Source organism: Alligator sinensis, unplaced genomic scaffold (assembly GCF_000455745.1).
Source record: "Alligator sinensis unplaced genomic scaffold, ASM45574v1 scaffold121_1, whole genome shotgun sequence".
Classification (NCBI taxonomy): Eukaryota; Metazoa; Chordata; order Crocodylia; family Alligatoridae; genus Alligator; species Alligator sinensis.
The window spans coordinates 4,041,221-4,063,439 of NW_005841910.1; the positions used below are offsets into that span (position 1 = coordinate 4,041,221).

A 22,219-nucleotide genomic window follows, 5' to 3' on the forward strand; every position below is an offset into this window, starting at 1 on the left:
TAAATGCTGTGCTCATGGTTCAGAGGCTTTTGCTTTTTATTCCCCAGCTACAGTGTTCTTTGATCCTTCTCTTATTGAATACCTTTTAATAGAAAAATGGCCTCATTTTTATCCTTTGAACTGCCGCCCATGCTCTGTCCTCGTCCCCCTCTGATATTTCATAGCCTTTTACCTTCTTCCTAGTTCGCGCACGTGGATAACTGTGTATTAGTGGTATGGTATTTAATGTAGGCAGGATGGCTAATGTTAAGGCAGAGATTTGGAAGATGCCTTATTCCTCCCCCTTGCTGCAGGAGAGTCCGAGTGTGACCTTTGGAAAGGTGCTTTACCTTTCCCGGACTTTATTCCCTCCATGTGAGCAGTGTATGGAGGCTTGATACACTGGTGTTTGCAAATCAGGTATTGCCTGGAAGTGCAGAGTATCATAGATGGACTGGTTTGGTGACTTAGCACAACCCTGTGCAAGGCGTTGGGTAGCGCTCCAGGGGCAGCTGCAGGATGAAATGTGAAGTGCAAACACCCACTGAATCCTGATTCTTTCCTCGCTCCCACAAGGCAGTAACATGCTGCTGGTCTTTATTAGGAGCTGGCCATCGCCCGTGCCCTGTGCTGAAATAGCTTCCCTGGCCGGTGAGTAGATGGAGTCAAGACTTCACTGGACCAGCTCAGCCCATCACCACCCACTCCCTCCAGGAAGGAAATGAGAAGTCAAATAGGTCTTTTTCTGTGTGTCTGAATCCAAGGGTGGGAAAAGGATTCTTGCTCTTCTTCATGTTAGGGGGCTGGGGCACATGACTTGTGAGGATGTGGGAACTGGGCTGATTTAGTCTGGAGAAGAGAAGACCAAGGGGGATTGAATAGCAGCCTTCACCTCCCTGCAGGGGGGCTGCAAGGAGGATGGAGCTGGACTGGTCTCAGTGGGGGCAGATGACAGGACAAGGAGCAATGGGATCAAGCTGCAGTAAGGGACGTTTAGGATGGATATTAGGAAAAACTTTCTCACTAGGAGGGTAGTAAAACACTGAACAGGTTACCCAGAAAGGTGGTGGACTCTCCATCCTTGGAGGTTTTCAAGCCAAGACAAAGCCTTGGCTGGGATGATGTAGTTGGGGCTGGTCCTGCTTAGAGCAGGGGGCTGGACTAGATGTGACCTCCTGGGGTCCCTTCAACCCTCATTTCTATGAGTGTATATTCTCCATGACCAGTCCATCCGTAACCTGTGGTTTGGTAGGGTTGGGCAGCTGGGGTTGGAGGGCACAAAATGATGGTGGAAGTGATTGGCAGAGCTGGGGGCAGCGTGGCTCCATCAGGTTGTTCCTTTTCTGAGCTTCACTAAACTCATCCAGAGAGGTGTGGATAGCAAGGCAGCCCACAGGTGATGCCCAAAGGGTTTGTAGAGGAATGGGAGGAGGTTCACACAACCTGTGGAGAGCCACTTTAACCAAAATACTGTAGATTAACTTAAAAACTTGCCGTCTTCATTGTGAAAACCCTTGTGTTTGCATTTGTAGCAGTCTGTAATTAAGTGAAAAGGGAAACAAAAAAAGGCAGGGAAGACAACAGGTGAAGGAGGAAAAAGATCTTAATTTTCAATAGATTGGTTTGGGGGGTAGGTTGCCTTTCTCAAAATTCGGTTGGTCTTTTTCTTTTATTAGGCCTCTTCTTAAAATATAAAGCTTTTATTTTTTTAATTGGAACTTGAAAATGGAATTGCATTGGGTTTTTTTTCTCATTTTATCTGTTCTGTTTAAACTCGGAGACGAATAGACCATTGTGCACAGATGCCATAAAAGAGTCTTTTAACTGGTTCTTATCAGAGACGGTGTTATCTTAGAGAACGGCAATTATCCCAATACAGATTTTCTCCCTGGTACTGGAAGCAACTTTGTGTGGATATTTGCCATCAGACTGTTTCACTGAGAAAGGGAAGCACAGGGTGTGGATGCGTGTGCGTGTGCACATGCATGTAAATTTGAAGGATGTATCTCTATGGAAATGTATTTCATACCTCTAAACACACGGAGACGTTGATACCGTATGACAGTGGAGAAGAAGGATGCTCTAGAAGCCACCTGGCCTAGAGAGGCACTTCCTGACTTTTGAAAGTTGTCCTCCCCACAGCCTGGTCTCTAAACTTTGCATCTTTTGCACTTCCTAGAAATAGCACTTTGGAGAACGTAGGTCTTTCAAATGATCTATCCTTCCTCTTTCGTATTTGCATGCTCTGGACAATGACAGAGCCAACGTTCATGAGGTATCACTGGCATCTGGATTGGCACCTTTGAGGTGGATGGGGCAGCCAACACTTCAGAACTAGAGTTTCAGGCTCCAGCAGATTCAGCGGGTACACTGTCTTCAGCGTGTGACAGGTTTGGGCATAGCCGTGAGCCCTAGACATTTACTTCAAAGCTGAGATTTAAAGAGCAAATGAAAGGACTTGGGAATTTGTTCACGGTCACCCCGAGGGCCAGAACTACTGAAAATAATGGCATGTCATAAATGCTCTGTAGTTCAGTTTGGTGGCATCTTCACAAAGTAGGTAATTACCATTCTCCCAGTGTTTTGTTTGGGATGACTGAACGTCTGAGAGGCCGAAACTGCGGGTGAGTCTCAGACAGTCTACGTGACCAGCTGTTGAGCATATCCAACACCCAAAGTTTTTGTAGTGTCTTAGGACCTCCTTGATTGGCGGGGTTGCATCAACCTACCTCCTGCTCTCTGCTGGGCAGACATTCCTGACTTGAAAACGTTAGGCTGGTTTATTCCACCTAGGTAATAAAGCCAGAACAGCGATGCTCAGAGCTGTAGGCTGGGATTATGGTGTCTAGTTTTGGACTTTGCCCAGGGGAAATGACATTTCCACATTTATAAAATGGGGAAAAACTAAGGCCAAGAAAAATCTTGGATCCATTTGTTTTAATGTTGTTTGGCATGTTGTGCCCCCCTTTCCATTTGGACCTCCTGGAAGCTGCTTCCTAGGTGCTGTATCATGAAGTTGAGTCTTTTAATTATTAGGTCTTAAGTGACTTCCTCTAGAAACTCTAATCCAGTGGTTTTGATGCTGACTGTATCTGTTACTGGGAGCTATTGAATTAATCTGTGCCTCGATGTATCCAGCAATAAAATGGACACAACTGTGTTTATATCGAGACCTTGATACAACTGCGTTTTATATCGAGACCTTGATACAACTGTGTTTATATCGAGACCTTGATAGGCTGGATGGAAAAAAAGCCTGTGTGATTTCTGCTACGTCAAAGCCTTGTACCTCCTGGTAGAAATTTTGCACCACAAAAGGACTACTTGTGTGGTTTCTACTGTAATGTTTTGCGGTTCCCTAAATTTTGCACACAATCAAAATAGCTGGCTGTGAAATGAACTGGTGATAAAATACCATGGTGGTCTCCCTGGCGAATATCTGCACAGGACTCAGCTCTTACCAAAGGCGCAGATTCAGCAGCTCTTCTGCGTGGAAACTCTTCCATGCACTCTGCTACTTCCCATTCGTTTCTCAGGGCAGGGAGGCTGCGTCTTTACAGCACGGTTGCGTGCTTAGGGGTTACAGCCAAAACCTATACACGGAGCACTTTCTCCAGGAAAAGACAGGCTGGCGGTATGGGGGACCCCAGCAGCTTTTGTCCAACAGGCTTAGGAAATGCCAAATCCCGTGAGCGTTCTTAAAAAGATTAATTACCCTTTGGCATCTTCCAGCTTGGAGCTGCTCCCTTTCGCCTTTCCTAGGGAATAGCTAGCAAGTGAAAGGTGCAGTTCTCTGCCGCTGATGGTTGAAGCCCCAGAAGAGCAGAGCCGCCGCTTCATTCTGCCCTGACAATTGAGGCAAGCGTAGCGACTCTCTTGTGGGCTATTATTTCAGAGTGTTTATTTACCGTGGGCTGTTTGCAAAGGGCCCGGCTTGCGTGCACCGCTTTGTTTTTCTCCTGCAGCGAGTGCTGCATTAATAGGATTATGTTAGTTTAACTGTAGATCAAAATTGTGTCTCCTGAGCAGGCGGGCAGCGTGTTGAGCATTTACGTGGGCGAGATGCAACATCCAAGAGGGAGGCATCGAGTAACGTGATCTCTGCGCTTTGTTTGTGTCTTCCCAGATCGGAGCTGACGGAGAAGTTGGTGCATTTATTTCTGCAAGAGCTATTCTGATTTTTTTTTCCCTTCCCTGTATGTTACTCCCCCAAGTGTTTAAAACGGTATTTCCAATGTCTTATTTTAGCAACAGATTAAGCGGGAAAATTTGGTGACAGCTTTGTTCGCTTTACGGCAGATAATGAGGTGATGGAGTTAGAAAGAAGTGTGCGTGCGTAATTGTGTGTGTGTGTGGCTGTAACTGTGTGTTTATGTTTAATTTATGTGTGTGCGTTGTATGTGTAATTGTGTATATGTGTAATTGTATGTGTGTGTGTCTGTAAATGTGTGTGTATGTGTAATTGTGAATATGTGCAATTGTGTGTGTATTGTATGTGTAGTTGTGTGTGTATTAATTGTGTGTATGTGTAATTATATGTGTGTATTGTATGTGTAATTGTGTATATGTGTAATTGTATGTGCATGTAATTGTGAATATGTACAATTGTATGTGTGTGTATTGTATGTGTAATTGTGTGTGTATTAATTGTATGTGTGTGTGTGTGTGTGTGTGTGTGCATACGTGCACCGGAGGATGCGTGTAGTGCTGCCGAGTTCATTGAAACGTGCAGGAGATGATTCCTTGGGACTTTTTCCTTTCGTTCTTTTCCAGCCGTGTATAAATGGGCTGGCTGTCAGGGCTCATGGAAAAGGGGTTAAAATTTAATTAGAAGACATCGTGGTAGCTACTGGAGCTTAACCGAGATTTATATAAGCTGTTAAGAAGGACAAGGCTGCTGTGTGAGCTGCCGGTGGGGCTGAGCTACTGCAGCCCTTGGCTGGACTTCAAGCAACGCCAGGGCATGTCTGCGAGTCTGCCCAGGAAGCCCCGTGAAAGAGGAGTTTGTTGGAAGGTTTGACGGTGGCGTTTAAAGCACCCCTGCCCTTCCTGCTCCGTATAAAGTGAAGCTGCTCGAACGTCAGGCATTTGAGCGAGCAGCAGAGCGAGGCAGGAAGAGGGTTTGCCTAAGAGAGTCCGAAAGAGCCGATCATGGCTTCAGTGTTCATGTGTGGCGTAGAGGACTTGCTGTTCAGCGGGAGCCGGTTTGTCTGGAACTTGACGGTCTCCACGTTAAGACGGTGGTACACGGAGAGAGTGAGAGCTTGCCATCAGGTGCTGAGGACATGGTGTGGCTTGAGAGAAGTTTATCAGGTAAACCCCCTGGCCATCTTTTGCATTTTGCAAACAGGCTACAAGATGATGTGGAGGGAACTCCCAAATTCACCTGTGTGCTTCCCTGGACCGGCGTGCATGTGCGTGCGTGCTGTAGATAATGCAGTTCGAGTGGCAGTTCATAAAAGCAGCGGGTTCAGAGCGAGTCATGGCATCGTGCCGAAGCTACATCTCAAACATCCCTAGTGTTAAAATTTGAAAGCTACAAGTCGGAGGTAGTGTTTAATATTTCCGTTTCAAGTAATTAACTGGGACTGTGTGCTCACTGGGTAAAGTCAATTTTCTGGGAGGTATTTGCCATGTAAAATGCATTTTAGAAGCTGGATGTTTAAATCTCTTCCTGAGAGTGACTTTCAATGCATTCGGTGTCTTTCAAGAGGCTGTTCAGCTGCTGTTAGTACTTTAAAACCGGATAGGTTTTATTCCATACATCGCCTGCATTCCCATTAACTGCTGTGGCAGAAGAAACTGCCTGTGGGGGCTTTTTTTTCCCCATCATTTATTTTGTTTCCAGAACAGCGCCGTCATGATATATCATATTATCATTTTACTTTGCATCATGAAACGGTTGTTATCCATGAAAGGGTGACCAGAATCTGAAATCTTGAAATCACTGGTTTTTGAGGCATGCCCTATCAAATACTCTCCCAACTACTCCATTTATAGCTGTCTTGCAGACAAAAAATGCAGCAACATTTGTGAAAGTCCTGTGTTCTCCGGTCACATCTCAGAGCCAATTCTTGCTTGGAATTATTTATTTTCTTGCCTGGCAATATGTATTTATTCCCCCAGGATAAGACAGAGGCTTTGTCTGATCGCACTGCAGCTTACAAATATTACTTAAAGCAAGGCTGATTATTTCAGATTCTTGTTTTCAATGTTACGTTTTAGCAGACGGTACCGTGTGTAGGAAGCCTTCTCTCCGTAATCATCGCTAGGCAATTTCCATGTGGAAGTCATGATAGGTGGAAAATCTTCCCTTACTGTATTCCCTAAGGAATCTGCTTGAACTATTAAATCCCTGTTGTGCCCAGGAGTGGATCGCAGATCTAAAAGGAGGGCAGGGTTTCTCAGTAGGAGAACATGAACCCCTTTCAGATACTTGCACACGAACGCTTTTATGGTACCTGCACCGATGCATCACCTGGGCACATACACTGCATGTACCTGCCATCCATGCACACGAAGGGTGAATCGTTTGAACTCCCTCACTTCCTCGGGATTCATTAACATGTAAATATTGCCAGATCCACCTTCTCAGCTGTTGCTGCATCCTAATGAAGACAAAGCCCAAGTCCTTACCAACACAAATTGCTCTCAGAGCAAGCCCATCATCTCTGTATTTTTTCTAAAAAGGCTTTGAAAGAAACATTTGGACAACTTTGAGAAGCAGGGTTAATGCAGAGGCTCTGCTTGTCCCATGCATCCCTGTTCGTTCGGTTTGAAGTCTTGCGCTCTGATGCTGGCAACACCGGCTTTGGAGGCATCTTCAACACCCATAGGTGTATCATGGCATGTGCATTTGCTCATCATCCAAGCTGCAATTAAGGGGTGTCTGCTCGTGCTAGCCAGAAGCAGAATGCCTCGACCTCAGGTTTAAAAGGAGCCTTCTTGGCAGCTAGTCTTCAAATGGCAAAATGCTTCTTGACCTTCCTGGGCCTATGCTTAGCAGGTATGGAGCCCTAGCCATGCCTCAAGGCTGGAGAGCCAGTGGCCCCTTTGGATGGGCTGCCATGAGATGCTTTGGCAAGTAAGCAGCCTCGAACTCCAAGAGTACATGGTGAAGTCAGGGCATACCTGTCTCCTTCCCTCTAGGAAATGCAAAGCAGAGCAGCTGAACCCATCAATTCATAAATTGGGATTTTTCCAGTCACAGTCCAGGATTTATCAAAGCAATGGCTGAGCAGTCGTACTCACCATTCCTGCCTGGGGGTTGTGTAAATGATGCATCACATCAGCCTATGTTCAAATGCTGGGGAATTTATGAGAGACTGCATCCAGTTTAAAAATAAAAAAAAGATTGATTGATTTTTGGCAACATGGCAACTGCACAGACAGTCATGGCCTGATTCACCACTATGCTTGTCCAGTTCGCTTGGAAATCCGTGACCTGAGGCTATAGCGACACAGGAGTGAACCAGACCCCTGTGTAACAGTGAGCCTGGTCTCGTATAGGATCTGCTTTCTCAGATAGTGTTTAGGGCAACAGCCTTATTAAGAGACCTGTGTTCATCTCTTTGCTGCTGTGGGCTTCTTGCATAACACAGGCATCTCACTCAACTTCTGTGAGCAGGTGCTTAATGCAGATGTAAAAGCCATCCTTTCCACAAGAGCGACAACAGGCATCTGGATTGCATGCTCGTTCTGATTCCAGAGGTGAAATAAATCCATGGTCTTATCAACAAACACTTCATGTGAACACAGAGAAGCACTTTGATCCCTGGTTTGAAGCACAGTGTCTCTCATCTCAGTAGCTGGAGCATGCTTGGGTTACTTGACTGGACAACTGAAGAAATAAGGAACATGCATAGATACAGTAAGGAACATAGATACGGTGGTATTCTCAGGATAAATATGATTTCAAACAAGGTAGATGCTTTTAGAGCTAGTGTTTAACCAAGAAGAGTTCAGAAGGGATTTAGATTTATCTGCATCGTTGTTTTTGGCTCATACCAAGACCAGGAATTTGTGATTTCTGGTGGGTAACACACCACTAGATTTTCATAGTTCACATCATCGTCATCACCATCATCATCACTATATGCTGTCATGGTAGAGGAAGAATCGGTAGATTTTGTAGCCTGGGCTGGTAAGCTGTCATGAGAGGCTAGAAGAGCAGAGTGGAAAGGTGAATGAGATGCCAAGAGCGTCCTTAACCAGGAGCCCAACGGCTCCTTTTCTCCAGGCAGGAGAGTTGACTTCACTTAGCATTTCACAGCAGACGAGGAAGTCAAACCTAATCACTTCTAGAAGGCAGGCTCTAGCCCGCTCTTGTCCGGTGAGGCCATTGCCATGTGGACACAGTCTTTGTGGTACAAGAGGCTGAATCCTCTCTCCTTACATAAGGGGCTTAGCTCACTTAGCAGCTGCCTTTTTATTTCCTTTTTAATGTTAGGCTTTCACCATCGGGCACCTGGCCAGCACTGTCCTTGCTGTGAGTCTCCTTCCTGGTGGTGGCACAACCAAGGCCTGTCCCAAAGGCTCGCTCACGGGGGCACCTGCCTGCGCGGACTAACTCCCTTTGAAACTTGGTGGAGAATTAGCCTTAGAGAAGGTCCATTGGCTTCCTGAGTACATGCCCACGCCAGGAGATGGGAACAACCTCATCTCGCCTACACAGGGCAGCTGCCAAATGGTTGTGGGGCTGGGGCAAATGATTGGCGAGGAGGGGCTGTGGGAACTGGGTTTATTTAGTCTGGAGAAGACATGGTTGAGAGGGGATTGAATAGCAGCCTTCACCTCCCTGCAGGGGCGTTGCAAAGAGGATGGATCTGGGCTGTTCTCACCGGTGGCAGATGACAGGACAAGGAGCAATGGGCTCCAGTTGCATCAAGGGATGTTCAGGTTGGATATTAGGAAAAACTTTCTCACTAAGAGTGTAGTAAAACACTGGAACAGGTTACCCAAAGAGGTGGTGGACTCTCCATCCATGGAGGTTTTTAAGACCCAGCTACACAAAGCCTTGGCTGGGATGATGTAGTTGGGGCTGGTCCTGCTTCGAGCAGGAGGTTGGACTAGATGTGACCCCCTGAGGTGCCTTCAACCCTCATTTTCTCTGATTCTAACAGAGAAGGGATGCTTAGTTGCTCAGCCCTACTTATTTAATAGGTTTCTATGTACCAAGATGCTTAGGCAAGTGCCCTGTTTCCCCCAAATAATTTCTGAGCCCCTAGATGAAAGAGGTAAATTATACAGCATCAGAATTTCTCCTGCCTGGGAGAACTAGAGCTGTATGCCAAAGTATCTTGTGTCTTGTATCTGGAGCAGAGGATGCAGGAGTCTGCCCTAGAAAATGACATCAAAAGGTGAAGACTGCTGAGGGAAGAGTTGGCGTAGGTCCTCCTTGCAACTGCAGCAAGTCTCTACAAGTCAATAAGACCTAGTACTATTAGGGCTTGGATACAATCCCAAATGAAAATCTCAGCTTTGAAGTTTCCAAGCGTGGTGCTCATTTGGTGAAGGGAAGGGAGGCAAGAAGCAGCAATTTCTTTGCAGCAATACTTGTCAGGCAATTATTTCTGGAGACCCTTGGAGGGTTATATGCACACATGGTCAATGTTGGGACATTTCTTTCAAGATAAAAATAATGCATTAGCATTCTCCTCAAACACATTTCTCTTCTGAAGTTAAAGTCCCCCTGTTTTGTATCTAATTATACTGCAAGTGAAGCAAAAAGAGAACTGAGTTATATCCTGCTGTGTGGGATCCTATCTATAATTGAGGTTAATGGATGGTGCTGAAGAGGCCAGACTCTTGTATCAACCTCTGTCCCTAATCGAGGTTATTTGTCATACAGCGGTTCTGACGTTTCAGTGGGACCACACGCTGGTTTGTACTAGTGCGTGTGTTTTTAGCCTGCCTGAATCCCAGCCCGTGTTTTTGCATGAGGACTTGAGCGATCATGCAGCAGATTTTTTTCCTGCTCAAAGCCATTGGTAGGACAGGTGGCCAAGCAAATTTTGCAAATGAAAAGATTTTTTTTGTGCAAATTAAAAGTTTCCTGACTGCCTAGTGGTAGTGCTGGAGAAGGATGTGTGCAAGGCAAGTGGCGTGTCCACAGGATGGATCTGCGAGAAGTCATGCTCCAATAGAAACATGCATCACTTTGGATGTGTATCTGATATACGCACCATAAGAAAAGTAGTTGGGTAACGGAACAGTACCCTTGGTCTAGCAAAATCTGAGCCGCGGATATATGGACTGAATTCATGTGGTTTGTAGACAAAGCTCTCTTTAACCTCATGAAAGTTGTTTCCTCCGGGTCTGGCTAACAATTTGCTGATGCAGCAGAAGTACATGAGCCTGGAGCTGTGTGCTTGCTTCACACCTAACCGGGGGTGGAGGCCCGAGACGGGAAATGGGCAATTTCTGCTTCCTCGGGTGGAAATCAACTCAATTTGGAGAGCCAGAACCACTCTGATTTCCTGTGTCACCACACCCCGTCATTTATTTTTCGTAGGGATATTATCCAGGAATCTGAGACTCTTTAATTTTGCCTTTTGGAGGTGGCAGGAAAAGCAGCCATCAGTTGTTTAATGGGTCTGGTCCAATAAGGAGGAGCTGGGCTTGGAGTTTAAGGGTGTTCATTGCTTGGGGAAAGCTCTTTTCTGATGAATATTCAGAGTATCTAGCCCCATCTCTATGGGCCAAAGCTTTTAAAGGTGATTGTTGGGTAGAGACATCCTCCGTTCTTGTGTGCACAATAGGAGATACCTGTAATGGGGCCTAATTTTCAGAAAATGCAGAGCGCCCACCCCCTTTGCAGTGTCACGGTGGGCACCCAGAGTCCCTTGTTTTTTCAGTCTTTGCTGTAACTTGTTGGAGATCTGCTTTGCTTTTCAAAGCTGGGGGAAATTATTTGAATGAATGCAGCAACGCCTTAGAGACAAACTTTGCTTGCATATTTCCTTCTTGGTCTTTACTTCGTTTCTTCCCGAAACACCAAGGGAGGCAAGTGGAGGATGTTTCAACACAAATCACAACAGTCTTTTTTGGGGGGGATGGGGAAAGGTGAGTTTTAAACCATTTTAACACCTCCTGAAGTGTTGAGAGCGTAGTATTCCTCCACACACAACCTGCTGTGCCAGCCCAGAGTTTAAATTTAGTTTTATACATTCAACTTTCCAAAAACAACTTTCCAAACGATCCCTGCCAGACACGTTTCCACTTGAGCTCATGATATAGTGCATTCTGTTTGAAAGAGTTTGTTCAAATGAAGTGAGCTTTTTGTGCTTCCCCTCCCCCTCCTTCAACAGACAAACTTCATAACCAGACGATGAACTTCATCTCATTTCCTTGGAGGTGTCACTGTGCCAGGTTTGAAACAGTGGCCTCTATTCATTGGTCATTTATATTAGCTGTGCTTCTTTTTTTTTTTTTTTTGGACTGATGCGATTTGTGAAATACGTTAGATTTTGAATGTAGCTGGAGTTGCTTTTTGAAATTAAACTCTTGTATCGAGGTGTCCTATTGGGCACCGTATTTATTTCATTCCCAGAAATAACCTCTGTCATCTTCAGAAAGGCTGGTGCTAGCTCTTGATTGGGCAAGGAGGTGGCATGAATGTAATTTTGGATAAATATTGGCCTATTGAGTGCATTTCTCCATTTCCTTTCATCCCTTTGGGTTTTGATACTGGTCTTTTTCCGTTTGCTTATCCTGATGTCACTTTTTTTTTTATACAGATGAGATGGGTGATGAGTGCTTTAAAATACCATTGCACCATTTTCGTCTCCCAATTATATTGCCCCTAAAAATCAGGACATCATTGCACTATCTGCATCACTCTTAAAACCTCCAAGTCATAATTAGTCATAAGTAATTCTACTAATCTCCTGTACAGATGGAGGCCTGTTCATTCTCAGTGGCTGCAAAGAGGATAATGCTATCAGCCCTGGAATATATTAGCTTAAGTTACTCACCCACATATAAACACTCACATAGATGTCTGTTCTCTTTCTGCATGAACTACCGTGGATTTAGCTGGGCAAATTTGGGGTGGGGAGAAATGTAACATGAAAAATGCAGGACAAGGGATGCCATGAATATGTAGCAGTGCCACTGACAGAAGCCAGGGTCAGCAAGCTGGACGACATAAAAGAACAAGTAGCTCTTTTCTTAATTCTTTCCCTCCCTTATTATAAAAGCCCAAGGGAAGACACACACAAAATTATACATACCTTTTGGGTTCATTTATATTTAGGTCTTTTTGGATCGGGTCATGGAAGAGCAGCAGGTCTGTCTGTAGGAAGCTAAACAGCTCTCCGTGCAGATGTCTGTGCCGGATATTCAGAAAGTAGTAGTCTAAAAGATATTGAGATTTTGGAACAGGCACAATTGCCAACAGCTGTGAAAATAGTCCAGGCGAAAAGGTTGACTTACCTTGACTTAGGATGCTGGATAACAACAGGCTCTGCAAACGAGCCCCGTTTGGTCAGCTCCGAAGCAAAAGGAAGAGAGGTTGACCCCATTGCCGCTCTCTGAATCAGCAACCGTACAGGTTAACAGCTCCAGCAGATTGAATGAATTGGCCCAGGATAGGACTGCCTCTCCCACGGGATGGTAAAATGGTTTGGATTCGGATTCGGATTGGGGGTGCAGGTGGTGTGGATTTGGGTTTGTGAAAGCTTGAAAGCCTTTTGCTGGTGCCTCCTGTGGCAGCGACACTAAAAAGGGGCAGTTTCTCCTCTGTTAGAAAGGTCCTAAGCCTTTTTATAAGTTGACACCTTGAATTTCAGCCAGGAACTCAGAAGAGAGTGCAGGGGGAAATGTGGCTAGCTTCCTGCCTTGCAAACCTTTCTCTCTAGATTATTTGCCATTGAACCTTACTAAATAATACCCAGACCTGTCTGGAATGTCAAGGTTTGTTTTATGCCCATCCATCTTAGGACTTCGGAGTTTCTGACTCCAGACTTTGAGACATGAGGGTACAGGGTGGGTTTCTCACCCTGTGCCCTGGGCCGTAGCCTGCACTGCCTCTTGCTGCCGTCTGCAAAACTCTGAAGCAGTAGTATGCTGCTTTGCCTGCTAATGGAAAGGATGTCCATGCAGTAGATAATTAACAGTCATCCATCTAACGGTAGCATCTGCTTTTAAACCTTTCTTTCTAGTTTATTTGCCGTTCAACCTTATTGAAAAATATCCAGACCTAACTGGCATGTCAGGATTTGTTTTATGCCCATCTACCTTAGGAGTTTGGAGTTTCTGACTCCAGACTTTGAGAACTGAATTAACTTTTCCTCTTGCTACCAAATTGTATCTCGGTAACCTCAACCAGAATCCATCCCTATTGTGCTAGGCAGTGTTTAGTAAGGGAAGGGTATGGCCAGAAGTAATGATTTACTGAGAGGTGGAAGAGAGCACAGGTTTATCCCACTGCAGCAGCAGTTCATGTGTATACTCTTATCCTGCAGTTAAGTGAAAGCTAAACAAGCAGCTTTCACTGAGGAATAAGCTATCATGGTTTTAACTTTCATCTCTTGTGGGGTAAATGTGTGCACATGTGCCATCACTACCGATCAGCAGATGTGAGGCCAAGTCCTGCCCTCTTTTTACCTCCTAGTAAATAGTTCATCTGCCTGCATGTTAAATCCTGGTCTCTACTTGCAGTGCAAACACATGGACAAGAAGCGAGAAGGGAAGCAGAGGCTGAGAGAGGTGAGCTGACTTGCCCTTTATAGAGCTCAGTGCCAAGTCAGGGCTAGAGCCAGGAGATTGGGTTTCTCACCCTGTGCCCTGGGCGTAACCTGCACTGCCTTTTGCTCCTGTCTGCAAAACTCTGAAGCAGTGCTATGCTGCTTTTCCTACTAATGAAGAGGATGTCCATGCAGCATCATTAGCAGTCATCCATCTAAGGGTAACATCTGCTATTAAATCCTGCATTTGCCATCCTATTTTTTTGCTTCTCATTAAAAAAACCCCAACTCTTTCTTGGAGTCCAAAGATGTGTTCTGGTGCGGGGTACAGGAGCTGTTATAACACTGAAAAAATCCCATCCTAGGAAACTCAACACTTTAATATTTCAGGTGGAAATGGCTTGTGTGTTTTATATTAGTGGGACCTGACAGAGAAGGAGAATATCAAGTTTCTTTGAAAATACTGAGGATAACCAGTGTTTTTACAAAATCAGTGCTTAGTGGAAGAATTAGATCGGTACACATCGGATAAACCATGTCAGGTTGCTGGACATTATTTTGTCTTTGACTGTAGTCTTCCATGTGTGTGGAAAGAGGCCTGTGCAGGTTTCTCATTTTCTCTCCTTTTTTCCCTGGCTCTGTTACTTATTTATTGGGCTATCTGTTTGCCTTGAAATTTTCCGCTTGTCAGATACTGAGAGGCCTTTGCACACAAGGCACCTATGTCATCTATATAAAAAAAGCTGTAGCATTATTTATTACTCTCTTGTATATGACTTGGTTGAGCTCCCTGATAACATTTTATAGTCAGCAGCTGAGGTAAAGTAGATAAATGACCATCTCGTTGCATGAGGTCTCCATTCCCAGCATTCACCGTGCTTTATTGCTTGAGATAAGCTGGAAATGCACAATGCCGGTGGAGCTGTGAGTACTGCAGAGGTGAGATGCTGAGAGAACATCATATAGGATGCCTGCCCCGGCTGCTGCAAGTCCCTGCCTGCATGCTTTCTCACCTGGATTTTTACCCGTTGGGGTCCAAGCCGCTGGTCTGAGGTGTCTGGGCATCGGGGGCAGCAGCATCACTGGTGGGATGCAGACATCTCATGGCAAGACAAGGGATTGGGGGATCCTATTAGAGTAGGGGGCAGGGAAGTAAGGGGAGATGGAGGCAGAGGCTGAGAACAAGGCAACAAGGAAGGAAGGGGATGAGAGATGGATCGAGTCAGACAGAAAATCAAAGTTTCATCCCACTGAAGGGCATGGTCAAGGCCCTTTAGGGGCTCCAACTAGACCAGGGGGCTTCCCCAGGACAAGTAACTACAGGAAAGAGGGAGGAACAGAGAAATACAGGCAACCCCTGCTTAATGCTGTTTCTCTTAGTGCTATTTCACTATAATGCTCATTTTACATTGATACCTGATTCCAGTTAGTGCACAGCGAGTTTCGGTATAATGCTCACGGGCATCGTACAGCTGGCAGCAGGGAGCGTACACTAGTGCCGCAGCTCACTGGCAGTGCACAGCCTCATTGTGCAATTTAGCGCCAGTTTGTTTGTGTCACCATCTTGGTTTGTCAAAAAAAATTGGTTCCGCTTAACGCTGTTCTGCTTAACCTTATTCCGCTTAACCCTATTCCGCTTAATGCTTGTTTTTTCAGGAACTAGTTAAGAGCGCTAAGTGGGGCTTGCCTGTGCATGAGATTTCTGTGCATGAGAAGAAAGGCCAGGGCTGTGGTTTGACAGGTATTTCAACGCCCGCCGGAGAAATGGTATCCCTGAGAAGCAGGAGCTTCCCGGAGTAGGATGCTAGAGCCTGCTTTCAAAGCTGTGCTTGTCCAGCTGAGTTGACCGACATGCCCAGTTACCACAGTTGCATGTACAGGGCAGATGCGTGCAGGCCCACCGAGCCAGAGGTTAGTCTGAACATCTGTTTGTGTGTGCAGTTGTGCTTGTTAGGCAGGCAACCAAATGTGGCTCATTAAAAAATGAGCCATTTAGGGACAAATCCAGCCAGGTGTAAATGGGGAACTCTCCCAATGTCAGCCCTGGTGCACCTGTTCACTCTGAACTGAACTTGCCCTATGGGGCCTAATTCAGAAAGGGGTGGGGGGCATGAAAGAGTGAGCTGAGGATTATACCTTCACTGTAGTGCTACAAACCCAAAGCCACAGAGGTTCAGGAGGTGAAAAGCCATAGTTCACTATTAGACTTGTGCTCTGGTAACCAGGCAGGCCCGTACTATAGCTCTCCACATCCAGAGGCAGGAACCTATTACAGATGTGCGCTGTGTTTCTTTCTGACTCTGATCTCTGTGTCTCCAGAAAAGCCGCACGTGCCCTCAGGGTGCAAGTGAATTGCACACAGCCGCTTTGTCTTTCTGCCTTGCTCAGGTCCTCCCAAGGACTTTGCCATCTTCTCTCTCTCTTTCCACCCATCAGTTATTCCTGTCCCGTGTCATTCTTCCAGCCAGGGCAGACGTTGGCACCACCCAGATAAGCATCACATTTCTTTGATTACTAAGAGGAAAAATGACTCACTGTCTCTTTTTTCCAACTCGCTCGGTTTTCCTTCTTATTTTGGAGACAAACGCAAGCTTGTTCCTCCAAAATTGTTGACAAAAACGGCATCAGCTGTGAGCCATTAGCTTCAGTGGTGCAATCCTGACTTTGTGAGTGGTTCGTTAAGTGAAGATCAAAGTCTTGCTCCTGCAGCGTTGCCAGCTCTCACTCTGACATAACAAGACTTGTGCTATTTTTTAAGTCCCTGCTCCTGTGATTCTGGGCTCAGCTTCTGACCCTTCTGGTTGCAGAGGGGAGCTGGAAGAAGTGATGCAAGTGCACCCTGAAGGCATGCCGGAAGAACCAAAAATGCCACTCTTCTGACTTCGGGGGCTAAAGTTGGATACAGCTATTACTCTGTGCTGACCTGAGCACCCGAAACTAAAGAATAGCAAATGCGTTCAGTGAAAAATGTTGTCATCGCCAGTCCCTGCTGTGAATTTCTTTTGCTCTGTGCAGAAATCCCCCGCATCTGTACTGGAATTCTTCCTGCCCCGTCTGCCCAGACGGCTATATTCAGAGCCCACTGAAATGAATGGAAATATGCCCACTGCCTTCACTGGTATTGATCCTGGAATGGGCCAGATCCTGCAGCCTTTGCTCAGCGTGTGTGGACACAGCTCCAGTTGATCTAGCACACGGCGAACCATATTCTCAGCTTGCACAAAGCAATGCAACTCCACTGACCTCACTAGGAAGTGGCAAATTTTCTGCTAGAGACATGCTGCCATAAAGAGGGAAGAATGAGATGTTTTCAAAAGTTGGGCTCCCTTTCGCAGGCCCAACTTATAGCTGCATTTTCCACTGGTGCAATTAATTAGATGTGCAAATTGGAGCAGTTGCGTCTCTAGGCAAGCTGACTGGGAGCCCCGGCTGAAGGCATAAATCATCAGTTTGTGCTTTCTGTTCATTTTCAGGCTTACGAAGCATCTGTAGACAGAGATTTTAGACCTCTACCATTAAAAAAAAAATCCCCCCTTACCCTTTCTAGTAAAAGAGACCACGCTTTCTTTAGCATAATACTGTTGTTCCTACTTCTGACACAAATGTCACCCATTTTTGAACCCGAAAGCTTGCTTAATAATTATTCTCCAACCATTTGGGTTGGTCTAATAAAAGATATCAAATTCACCCAAGGAACCTTGTCTGACCCCTATGTTGAGTCAGTCAGTGTCTGTGGCCTTATAGCCTGGCATCTCAAAAGAAGAGAAAACAATGAGATGCAATGTAGGTATCTTGTAATTGTGAGTTAATTATTTTATGCACAAAGTCCAGTCCTGGAACAGAGGTGGTCAAATAGCACACAAGCAATACCTTCTTCCTAGTATCTCCGGCTTATGCCCAGTTCCTAGAGGACAAGCTGCCTCAAGAATTAGCTCTAATTAAGAGACCAAGACAGGGAGCAAACTCTTCAATAACTGGCTCAGCTCCCTTTCCAGAAACGACCTTTTACACGCAACTCATCCAACGTGGCTTTATGCAACAGCCCAAACTTGCAAACAAAGCAAAACAATGAGGCGGCCTTGGTGAGCGTGACAGGCAGCGATTTTGGTGAGAGCTCGTCGGGAATTACCTGACAAAAGGGTTTCCCATTGGAAAATATCCATTTGTCAATGCCATCGTGTTTCACGGACGTGGATCTGTTTTGACAAAGCTTTGGAAACGCATGCAGGCTTCGTGCCTGGTACCCTGACAGCTCACCTGGTAGACCGCAGAGGAGCACAGGCCTTCCAGGCTGCTGACCGCAGAGCTTGGTAGACCGACAGCTTTAAAAGCCCTGGGGGTCCTGGCATCAGCCTGTGCGTGCCTTTCAGACACCAGCAGGCGTGCACATCAGAGGCAGGATGTCTATGGCTCCAGGTTGGCTAGTGATCCCCATTTCTTCCCAGTCTCATTGCTGGATGCACAGGGTTTTGCTTTTTCTCTCTGCTGCTGGATCAGGGAGTACGAGGCTGGAGCCAGCACTACAGACCATGTCTGCTGCATGGCGGGGCAGATGCTGGGATATCGCAGCTTGGAGCACAAACTTAGGCACAGATCATGGGGCTGGCTTGAAGCTAAATTTCAGTGGCTTGTACTGGCCCTCCTTTCTGTGCTGTGAGGCTTGGGAGAGAGCAGAAGTGAGTGGGCCAAATGAATGTGTGGGGACAGTGGCCTGGATCGAACTTCATCCACAAAAGCCACTGGGCCAGCCCTTTCTGCATTGGCTTTCGGGGGGGTGCCAGCTTTGTATTCCCTGGACGATGGTCTCAGAAATGGATGCATGTGAATTCAAATACAATGAAGACTGATTTTTTGTGTGTGTGTTTTCTTTCTTCCCCTCCTCCCCTGCCACACTTCCATTTATCAACCTTCAACATCTTGCGTCCCCTGATTCATGCTGGAAGGGCTTTTGTTTCTGAATCTGTAATCAAAGCACAAAACAGTAAGGTCATTTCCTTGAGATTATATGGCAACGGAAGAAGCCAGGGACCGTGTCTCCCCACTTCCACTCGCTCATATTTACAGAAACATCCGAAGGCTTGGTGCGCGCGTTCTCGGCTCTGTGCCTCTAGGGTTTCTCCCATCCTTTCAAACACCCAGAGTGCGGGGCTTGGAGGTAAGAGAATATCTTTATATTTTTTAATGCTTACCAGCTGCAGATAACGGTGGTGGTTGCTGTTGTTCTGAGTCCTGACTTACGTGCACAACCCAGCTCTGCAGTTACAGAGGGAAGGAGAGTGCGAAAACAATAGAGAACAAAGTGGGCTTGCTCGGGGAGGGGAAGGGGGCTTCACGGTACCGACTGCCTTCTTTTTGTCTGATCTTTTTCTAAAGACCAAGGTTTTTTGGAACTTTATTTGCATCTTCAATCCTCCTGCCTGGAGGATGCTGGTTGTTTGTTTACCCTCGGCATTTCCTGTCTTTGTTATAACGGCTGTCTTGGATGCTTTATGCAAGCGCTAAATCTAAACTGGACTCTGGTATCTTTTGCTGCTGCAGCTGGAGATCGGAGCTACAATTTTTTGATGTCGGAGAAGCTGCATTTGCAGGTTTGTCTCTTTTTTTTTACAGCGAGAGACTGCTTTGAAATATGATTTAAACTCCGGATGCAGAATTCCTACAGTGAATGGGACTTTTCCACGTGTTGCCATGTTACTCATCAGTAAGATCTGTACTCTTCTGTCCCCGATAAATCAGGAAAGGGCTGGCTGGCACTGAAGATGCAGCCGCGCACATGGAGCTCATTAGCAGCCTTTCAGAACGATCTTTTTTGATTGGAAGCTCTTGTTTTGCTTCAAGAAAGCAGCACGGAAAGTCCAATTCTGTCAAAGCCATTTAAATGCCTCCCAATACATGTGTCATCAAGCCTCGCTGTCCTCAAAGCGCCTTTTGAGGCGGATGTTAGATAACGGATTATGCAGCTAAAGTTTTTCGTCTTCTGGAAGGGTTTTTCCACTCCCCTCCTGCAATTAAAGCCTGTCCAGGTAGACTGCAGGCATAACCCACCGCTCTCCCTGCTTACTTAATATCTATTCCAGATCGGCATCGAGATGTCCTGAGATGAGAAAGAGGGAAGCTGCAAAATGTAGGCTAGCATGGAGGCTAGGTGAGAAAGGAAGCAGGGTTTGAAGGACAGGGCAAAAGAGAGAGACTTTGGAAAGAGTTGACTTTGGAAAGAGTTGATCTGTTCAGGTCCCTCCTGACCATAGCTACTATGATACTATGATCAGCAGTAGAGAAGGAAGGGGAGTTGGGGTTGGGGAGAGGAAGGAAATGAGACGGTGTGAGCAGGGAAGGCTGTTATGGAGAGAAGCAGGCTGCATGTACGGAGTCGCTAAGAAGCGGAGAGAAGATGCAGGAAACCTGCTGGAAAAGGGGGACGAGGTGGGCTTCGAGCAACTGCTGCAGGACCTCAGGAGCCTTTCCTTTGCAGAAAGGCTTCATGAGCTGAGGAAACACGAGATGCCTCGAAGGAAGTGCAAGGGGACCGTCTTGGGATGCGTGGAAAGCCATCCACAGGAGGAAACGGCCTCAGAGATCCAGGAGGGGATGGATGGGAGAAGGATGTTGGGTTTTCTCAAGCCAGAAGGAAGCTCCCATCTGAGAAAATCTCTATTTGTGTGACTGCTCACGTCACGGAGCAGCGTCCATGTCCATTTGCAGTAGATCATTAGACTGTTTCTAGGAAGCATACAGTTGTTTTCCCAACTTAACAACCTCAGCTCGGAGGGACGCAGCTCGGGACCGCAGCTGAGTACCGTCGGGCAACCGTGCGCCAGTGCGGTGAGACGGCTTTTCTAGCTGCGTTCAAGCCCAGCGGGGAGTGCAGGGAAACCACGCGGATGCTCAAGGCTGGTGAGACAGCGATACAGGGAAGTGAGTTTGTAGCCGCAATAAAATGAGGCACACGTGGCAAAAGAGCGCATCCCCGTTACAGGAACCAGGGGAGATTTTGTACGGTGAATGTAACGGGGACGTGCTGGGGCCTCTCCAGTGTGACGCAGATGGCTGCAAACTAGGGCAGCCTTCACATGTCTTATGAGCAGGGATCCTGGTTCTCTCTGATTTAAAAAAAAAAAAACAAACCCCAATTTTTGGATTAAAAGTAACCCCAAATCCACATTTTCCCGTGATTAAAATGAAACGCCACAATCTATATTTCTATACTAGCGGTGTTTCATTTTAATCACAGAGAAATGTAGTTTGGGGTTACTTTTTTTAATCCAAAAAGTGGGGATTTTTTTTTTATCAGAGAAAACCAGGATCCCTGCTTATGAGTGACTGCTGCGTATGATCTCTCTAGCTCCTGACGGGTAACAGAAGTCAGGACTAACATTGAAGGTAACCAAGTTAGGTCTGGGCAATGCCCACTGAAAGCAAGAGGAATTTCATCTCTTGCTTCCAAAAAGAAAGGAGGAGGGAGAAAACGGTTCCCCACGTTTTAAAGTGTCTAATTTAGGATAAAACGGGAAGTGCCGGAAACAGTCATCATCCAGCAGTGCGTTTCCAAAAGCCAGAGCAGGCGTTATTTTGAGCACCTAGGGCCGGGGTGCTTTTTCATCCACAGGTCTCTAAAGTGCTTTACAAAACACGGCAAATATAATTTGCTCCGTTTTACAGCTGGGCAAATGTACGTCAGTGAGGTTAAGTGATCTGCCCAAGGTGAGATGAGTCAGTGGCACAGCCAGATCAGCTTGCTCATCTTTTGGTTTTGGTGCCATGCTGTAGAGCTGGCTCATCCTCTGATGTGTTGTGTCCATATGAACGCTCAAGAGAAGCTGTCATATTCCTTGTATTCAGCACGCTGCCCCTGACCGGGCTGACGCTGCCTTTGCTACAGTGGCCTCGGCTGTAACGAGAGTCGTCAGATTTTGTGAGATTTTCCATGAGCTCCCAGGAGATTTCATTTGGAGCAAACATTACCGTGAGTCCTTGCATGGTAACTATGCAATTACTACGTGTGCCAGCATTGCATGTGATAAGCATGCATCTAACAGGCACTAATTTATGAGCTGTGTTCCTGCCAAGGAAAGCAGATGTTCTATCAACTATTTCATTGACTCAGTATTTATTGTGGATTTGCACTGATTGCTTCCTATTAATTTTTGTAATTTTGGCATGAATTGCGGCATTTTGAGACCTCCTCACATGTGTGCGTCCTGTTTTGCTATTGGGTTTTTATACCGTGTCAAGTCCTAGGTTTGTCAGAACAGTAAAACGGTATAACATGCTGGTGACAGGGACCTTAGTGTACTAACAAATGGTATTGTGAAATGTTTCCCGGGCTGAATTTCAAGGGAACCTTTTTATTGTTGAAAAATAAGGGACTGGTCCTGCAGGGAAAAGAAGCTGACTTTTTCCTTGTTCAATCAGATAGGAGGATTTTGGCATTTGCTGATAAGGCTCTCAGCAAGATAAGAGTCCTTCAGGACCTTAGGTGAGCCTGGAAAAAGAAGACTGAATGCTGCTTGTATGATGAGCAGTAGAGGGTTAATGGGGGCAGCCAAGGGCAC

The 22,219-nt window shown here is 46.1% G+C and overlaps 1 protein-coding gene across 1 annotated transcript in view; it reads left to right on the forward strand.

Moving 5' to 3' along the window:
• Positions 1-4,935: 4,935 nt before the first annotated feature.
• Positions 4,936-22,219, forward strand: part of LOC112549450 (FERM domain-containing protein 4B-like) — a 28,775-nt gene continuing 11,491 nt past the window's right edge. Inside the window, exon 1 of the mRNA XM_025197966.1 lies at positions 4,936-5,292. Within this exon, the coding sequence (XP_025053751.1) occupies positions 5,131-5,292 (162 nt within the window). The 5' untranslated portion in view covers positions 4,936-5,130. The remainder of the gene's footprint in view (positions 5,293-22,219) is intronic.